Raw genomic sequence first — 7,237 nt, 5'->3', positions numbered from 1 at the left:
CTGTTATTAATGAAGATGTTGAACAATGTGGGTCCAAGGACAGAGCCTTGGGGGACCCCGCTGGTCACAGGACACCATGATGAGTGACTGCCAACAATTACTACCTTCTGGGTCTGACCAGAGCCAATTTCCCAGCCAGCGGGTCATGGTGGACCCAAGGCCACAATTGCCCAGTTTCACCAAGAGGTGATCATGGGATACCAGATCGAAGGCTTTTTTGAAGTCAAGATATATGACATCAATCTCTTCTCCCTTGTCTAGGTGATAGGCACCTGGTCATAGAAGGAAATGAGATTGGTCAAGCAAGACCTACCCGCAAGAACCCATGCTGGCTATCCCTCAGGATGCTGGCGTCGGCCAGTCCATTAAGGATGGCCTCTTTAATAAACTTTTCTAAGATCTTCTCTGGGATAGAAGTCAGGCTGATGGGCTTACAGTTAGCGGGATCCACTTTCCTCCCTTTCTTGAAGATAGCCACCACATTGGCCTTCTTCCAGTCTTCAGGCACTACACCAGAGTGCTAGGAGTTTTCAAAGATCTGTGCCAGGGGCTGGGCTATGATGCTCACCAGCTCCTTGAGTACCTTGGGGTGTAGATTGTCAGGGCCGGCTGACTTGAAGGTATCCAGCTTCTCAAGGTGTTCCTTCATGAGGTCAGCATTAATGGAGGGCAGGGGCTCCCTCATGTGGACCTCCCTGCCCCATAGCGGGCATGGGCATCCCATGGGACCGATGAAAGACCAACGCAAAGTACCCATTTAATAGGTTGGCTTTTTCCTGCATGTCAGTTGTCCGTTGCCCCATCTGGTTCAGTTGGGGGGGGCATGAGCAGCCAGAGCGCTTCACTTAGCTAAAATCTTATTGCTTGAATAGGGATGTAGTGGAAGTACCTGATTCCCTGGCCTTGTCTCCTTTATTGTATTACTTGGCCTGGGCCAAGTTGTGTCTGTCAGAGTGGCTTATGCCTCTCATTTGAGTTGTTATAGGTTATTGTTAGTACTGATAGTGCTATGGTATTAGTAGCCCTGAAATTCACTAGTTCCCCTCATTGTCAAGGTTCTAAGAACAGACTTTTGCTATCTGCTCTTCCTTCCCATAGTTTTTGGGGGTAGCCACTGGTATTTTTTAAATGCCATACGTAGAAGCTGAAAGGCCAAATTATGCTACTGTCACAGGAAGTAGCACTTTTTCCACTTATGTGAATATGAAATTTATGCCAGTGTCAGGAGTCGTAGTCAATCTGATCTTTGTGCAGCAGCAGAACTTTAATTTTTATTTAAGTACTTTATTGTCTCATTCAGCTTCACTTTATAGGATTGCTTTCCCACTTGGAGGACTCCAGCTGTTTTGTTTCTGATCCTCTTGCTTCTCTTTTCTGTTTTCTTTTTCTGCTGTCTTTGCTTTTCCAACTCCCAACAACTGCTGATTTCATGACACTCTATTGCTTCGTGGGCTTCCTTCTGTCCATTTCCCCATCTGTCTGACACTTTAATTAGTACAGTAGCTGTTGAAGGCATAGAGCCATCACTAGAGTTAACACCAAGCTGTGGAGAATGGCATTTCCTTTTCATTATAACTATTTTTAAGGCTATTTTCTTCCTGCTGTCTCAAGAAGGCAAGGCTTCGCCACCTTTAATCTTCATGGGAAATATGTTTAGTAGGGGTGCATTGATTAAAGGTTTTTTTGGCCGATACTTATAGTCGATTATTAACCAGCCATATTGGCTGATACGATCTGATAGCTGATACGGAGCCCAGCTGCTTGGATAGCAGTGTCTGCCCAGTAAGTCTGTGAGAGGGATGGGGCGTGGAGGGTTCAGATCGAGGCCCCCATGGTGAGGGAGGAAACGAGGCTAGGGCAGGAACAGGTTCTGCCCTGCTGGGGCAGGGTGCAGGACAGAGCCATGGTTGGCTCATCTTGGGGGGGGGGTGGGCGGGGGGCTCCCTGCCACTGCATGCACCCCCAGCAGAGGCATGGGGGCGTGTGCCCCCTGAATGTGTGTGTTGGGTGAGGGCAGGCTGCCTGCTGCAGGCTCGGGGCAAGTGGTTATGCCAGCTTCTTCCCAGTTGGGGGGAAGGAAGGGCGAAAGCTGGGTTGGGGTGGCGCTGAGAGGGGTGGCTACAGGGTGGCCTATGGCCACCCTAAAATTCACTGTAGTTCTTCCTCCAGCACCGCCACCACCCGCCCCACCCCTGAACACCCCAAGCACAGCCCTGGCCCTGCCCCTTGCTGGAAAAAGGCTGGCATTCCCTGGGGGTGCATGCAGCAGCAGAGACTCTCCCAGCCCCCCCATGGATTAGCCACCCATGGCTCTATCCCATGCCCCGGTCTGGCTGGGCAGTGCCTATTCCTGCCCCACTCCCTCCCTCACTGTGGGGGCCTCAATCTGCTTCCCCCACACTCCCCCCCCAGACTTATCAACTGGAAACTGCTCTCCAAGCTGCCTGGCTGCATGCATTCTGTGGCTGCACGCAGCATTTATCAGTGACATTGTCAGCTACACTGGCCAAAAAAAGACTCCTGCTGATAATGCCAAGTTTCCTTTTATCGGTGCTGATCCAATATGGGCTGATATCAGTGCATCTCTGGTGTTTAGTTTTAACTATGAAATTTTTAGGTTTCACAAAAAAAGAAATCTGCCTAATCTTCGTGAATAACTGCATCAAGAAGGTGTCTAGTAGGGCTGAGTGAAGCTTCAGTCAATGATTTGATTCGGCAGAGATTTGGCCTGATTTGGTGCCCGAATCTCCAAATTGGAATAGAATCAAGAGACCCTTTAATCTCTTTGAATCGAATCGGAACCCTCTGAATTGATTTGGAGAGATTTGGAAAGATTTGATAATTTGGACATAGATACAGCTTTAAATGTTTTTTCTGCATACCTCAAGGTAACAGGCGACTCTTGAATGCTGAGATGCTGGGGCAGATGGAGTGTCCGACAGGAGCATGAAGGGGTCCTGTGACAGGTCACTTTCCCCAACGCCATCTTTTTTATTATCCACGCCTCACGTGGGGCGCCCTTGGGGCCTGTTTTGTAATTCTTCAGCCCCTCCCTAATCTCTCCTGCCACACCTTGATGGAATATTATTTTTTTTGAGCGGGAGATACCCAGAATAGGCAATGTTGGGGTCTTGCCTATTATGGCTTAACTCCTGTTTCCTCTGGCTAGGCCTCCCATCTGAACCCACTAAACACGGTTGGACTCCGAAGCTCTAGCTTTTCCTGCCCCCTTATGGAGCACAGCACTTCCTGGCCCCGCGGCACAGGAGCTGGACCCACAACCAGTGGGCCGCGGGTTCAAGACCTGGGCGCAACCCGAACCCACCTCTGTCAGTCCAAACAAAAAAAACAAAACAAAAGACAAACCACAACCGCGCTATCAGTGCACCAGGCCTCCCTGGCCTTTTTAAAATAGTCCTTCAAATACCGGGGTCTGTGTCCCCCAAAACTGCGCCCTCACTGGTGCCAGGTACTCACTCTGAAGAGGGTCCCGAGAATGAGGCCTCCTCTGATCCCTAATAGCTTCTCCCAAACCACCGGTCTTATTCAATTATCACACAAAAATAATAATAATAATAATAACTGTATGTGCTTAATCAATGCAGTATCAGCTTACATGAACTCTCTTTGAGTCTCGGGTCCGCACCGTTGGCTACAGTCTTGGTTGTGGATGCAGTGGTCACCTTGCAGGGCTTCCGTAGCTTCCCCCTGCCTGATGAGGACCACTGCCCAAGCTTCTTCCTGGAGCTGTCAGGGGACTGCTTCCGCTTCAGCTGCTGACCTCCCTACTGCCATTCCACCCAGGGTTTTTATAGTCCTGCCTCTTCCAGTCAGCTGACTAGCCGTCCCGGTTCAGCAATTAACCCCTTCCTCACCAGCCCTCCGTGCCCAGAAGGTTCTGGCCTTATAGGGGCACACATTTTTCCTCATGACAAGGTTTGGGTTCCCTGTCGCAGGTCCCCAGCACTCTCAGCAGCAGACCTGGAAGTGGACCAGAAGCACTTCTGGTCCACTTCTGGGTCCACTGGGGAGTGTGCAGGGCCCCTCCCCCCCCCAGTCAGCAACTCATGCCTCTTGGGTCTGGGGGGGCACCCAGCGTTCCCCTGCAGCTGATCACCAAGCTGGGGAGGTGCGGGGCAGGGGTCCCCAGTGCACTCAGCGGTGGACCCAGAAGTGGACTGGAAGAAGTTCCGGTCCACTTCCAGATTTGCTGCCAAGCACATGGGGGGGGCCCTCTGCACTCCTCTGGGATGCTCCATCTGCCCCACCATTGCAGCGTTCATGAGCCACACCTGGTATCCTGACACGTAGAAACAGCATTTAAAGCTGTCTGTGGCCAAATCGTTGATTCTCTGAGTCAGTATCAAATCTTCAGATTCGGATTTGGCTGAATTGAATTGGGACAGCGATCCAAATCAACAAATTGAATCACTGTCCCCAATTTGGGCCGAATCCAATCCTGAATCAAAAATGGCCCGTTTCGTGCACCCCTAGTGTCTAGTAGGGCTATGCGAAATTTTGCCAGGTGTTTCATTTTGAAGCTGTTTCAACACGTTACAAGCTCAAAATAGCGAAATTGAAACGAAACAAAAGGCTTCAAAACAGCTTTGAAATGAAATTAAACTTTCAAAACATTTTGGGTTTCAAAGCTGGGCTTGCTTGCAGCTAAACAGAAACTAAGGAGAGGGAGGGGAAAGAGGGGGGAAGGACTGCTCTGATATTGACGTCTAGCTCCCTGTTCGATTCCCCACCTCTCTGATCATTTCTTCAGCTCTTCCCGAAGCGTGCACGCAGGTTGGGGGCCTGTACCCCCAGGAAGAGCTGGGGGAAGCAATGGAGAGCTGGGGAATTGAACGGGGAGCTGAGGGAATATTCAGGTCCCTAAACATTCCTCCAGTTCCTGGTTGGATTCCCTAGCTCCCCCATCTTTCTCCCAGCTCTCTGATCACTTCTCCCAGCTCTTCTTGGGGGGCATGGGCCCCTGGATGATACAGGATGAAAGCAGGCTGCCGCTGCCAGCTGGTGATGGTGGTGGTTCTGAGCTATTTTCCCATCGTGCAGCAGCAACCTGCTGAAACCCCGTGCACAGATCTGGGGGTGTGTGCCCCCGGGGAGGGTTGCAGGGCTGTGCTGGGGTGACGGCAGGCTGCCGCTTCTAGCAGGTGATAAGAGTTTTGTTTTGAACAGTTTGAGGTGCAGTTTCCCAGAAACCCCTGCACCCATCTCCTCGTAACTTAGCAGACTTCATGCCCTCAGAAGGGGCTACCATCTCTGAAATTTTCATCTGAATGAGGCAAGAAATGATAAAGTTATAGGCATTTTCATGATTCCCCATTAGAGCTATTGGTGAAATGTCGAAACGCGTTGAAACAGCATCAAAACAGTGAAACAGTTTAGACAAAAGGAATAGTGTTTTGACAGCAAAACAAAACACTTGCTTTGAAATGGCAAAACTGAAGTCGAAACAAAATGGTGCTGTTTCGCACAGCCCTGTCTAGCATTCCTGCTTTTGCAAAAAGACATTGCTAAACACTCTGAAGGGGTTGTTTGGTATAGGACAAATATGCAGTAGTTACGCAATTACATATTTGTCCTTGCACAGAATAGCTAGGGACATGAAAAATAAGTAATCGCTCTTAAAGGTTAAATATGTTTCAAAAGAAGTGAAGTAAAGATGCAACATTATTCTCTTTGATACAATCCTATTACAGCAGCTAATTTTAGTGGTATTGCTCACTGTAGATTGCATGCAGTAGTTCTGTGTTCACAGATCTCTATGCCCTCTTATTATTGTGACCATATCTTTCACCAGATGATAAAATATTTTACCCAAATGGTAGATAATCTATGGCTCTAACCTTGGTGAAAAGTTTTTTCCTCTTGGAAGGATGTCTATTCTTATGCTGTGAGGAAGATGTTAGTTGGAAAGACTGCATAAATACAGTTCTGGCATTTAAAATACTGTAATCCTCTAAGCTGTTTAAGGTACTGAGGGGAGATGGGTAGTAGCTTTCAACGTGTGACATGATTTGGAAGTCCCTGGTGTTTTATAGAGCAGTGATAGTCTGATAAAGTAGAGCATCTGATTCTTCAACAGAAGAAATTAAAATGACCTGGCTTAATTAAATTTCTATTTATGTACCACAGTGTGCTTCCTGGCTAGGAAGTTTTGCTATATATTCTCTTTTTGGGGGGTGGTAGGGAAGTGGCAGGAAGACTCACCTTTGTTAATTCTGCTCTTTGCACTTCCTGAGGCTAAGATACTTTAAAGATATTTTTCCAAGAGGTTATGATTCTTTTTGCAGGACTGGCAGAAAAATCTATGAAGCTGCTTAGTTTTTAAGGGTTCTAGTATACAGACGACGACTCAGTCTCTTATTAACTTATTAGGCTGTGATTCTGGATTTTCTGTACAGTATGCTTTGTCACTTAGGAAAGTATTAGTAAAATCTCTTATTTTGAAAAGAATGGTGGCACTTTTTGTTTAATTGTGCTGCTTCTTAGTTAGAAACTGAATGTTCAGGAAGTAGAAAGATAAATATCTTTATCTTTAGATGTGAATGTTTGCTCAAATCAAGATATTTTCTGTCATCCATGAGTGTGTTAATATTGTGGTCCTGTTACCTTTTCCTCACTTACCTTTCTCTCTACCTCTTGCAATCTTTTCTGCACAGCTTGCTCACTTCAGACAACGAAAAACAAAAAGTGAGAACACGCAGTCGCAGAAGAAGGCGGCGAAGAGGAAGGGTTCGTCTATCCACACGCATGACGTTCCAAAGGAAGAGTGCACGTTAGTGGCCCAGGTCTCTGATTTTCTCTCAGACCTTGGTATGAATATGGAGAGTCAGACTGAAGACCCTGACGTATCAGAGGCAAGCTTTGAAGCTAAGGTAAATCTTCTTAAAAGCCCTTGCATTTAATTTAAACCTGTGTGCAACTGACAGATTATATTTGTTTGATTGACTAACATAAGAATTGTATTTCCTATTTCTAGCTCCTTTAAGTAGCTGGTAGCTGAAAGAGACAAGTAAACTGGTGTCCTTCTTGCTAGTGGTAAATAGTACAGTGATTAATATTTGTATAAATAGTTTTTCTTTCTTTCTTTCTTTCTTTCTTTCTTTCTTTTTTGGTCAAAATGGAGTTCAGCCGAGGCTCTTAATTATGTGGCGTATACTGGAGTTTACTCTGCTACCAAGAGCTATGTCTAGTATTTAAAAAAAAAAAAAAAAAAAAGGAA

The 7,237-nt window shown here is 47.0% G+C and overlaps 1 protein-coding gene across 9 annotated transcripts in view; it reads left to right on the top strand.

Moving 5' to 3' along the window:
• The window catches only part of PCNT (pericentrin), a 143,178-nt gene that overhangs the window by 13,730 nt on the left and 122,211 nt on the right, over positions 1-7,237 (top strand). For all 9 annotated transcript variants that reach the window (XM_019523292.1, XM_019523297.1, XM_019523294.1 and 6 more), the window contains exon 2: positions 6,675-6,890. In XM_019523292.1, coding sequence (XP_019378837.1) covers positions 6,675-6,890 — 216 coding nt within the window. The remainder of the gene's footprint in view (positions 1-6,674; positions 6,891-7,237) is intronic.

The sequence above is a fragment of the Gavialis gangeticus genome, unplaced genomic scaffold (genome assembly GCF_001723915.1).
Source record: "Gavialis gangeticus isolate Ggan-Ray unplaced genomic scaffold, GavGan_comp1, whole genome shotgun sequence".
NCBI classification, from domain to species: Eukaryota; Metazoa; Chordata; order Crocodylia; family Gavialidae; genus Gavialis; species Gavialis gangeticus.
The sequence above is the reverse complement of the archived record's forward strand: the minus strand, read 5'-3'. Positions and strand labels throughout refer to the sequence as shown.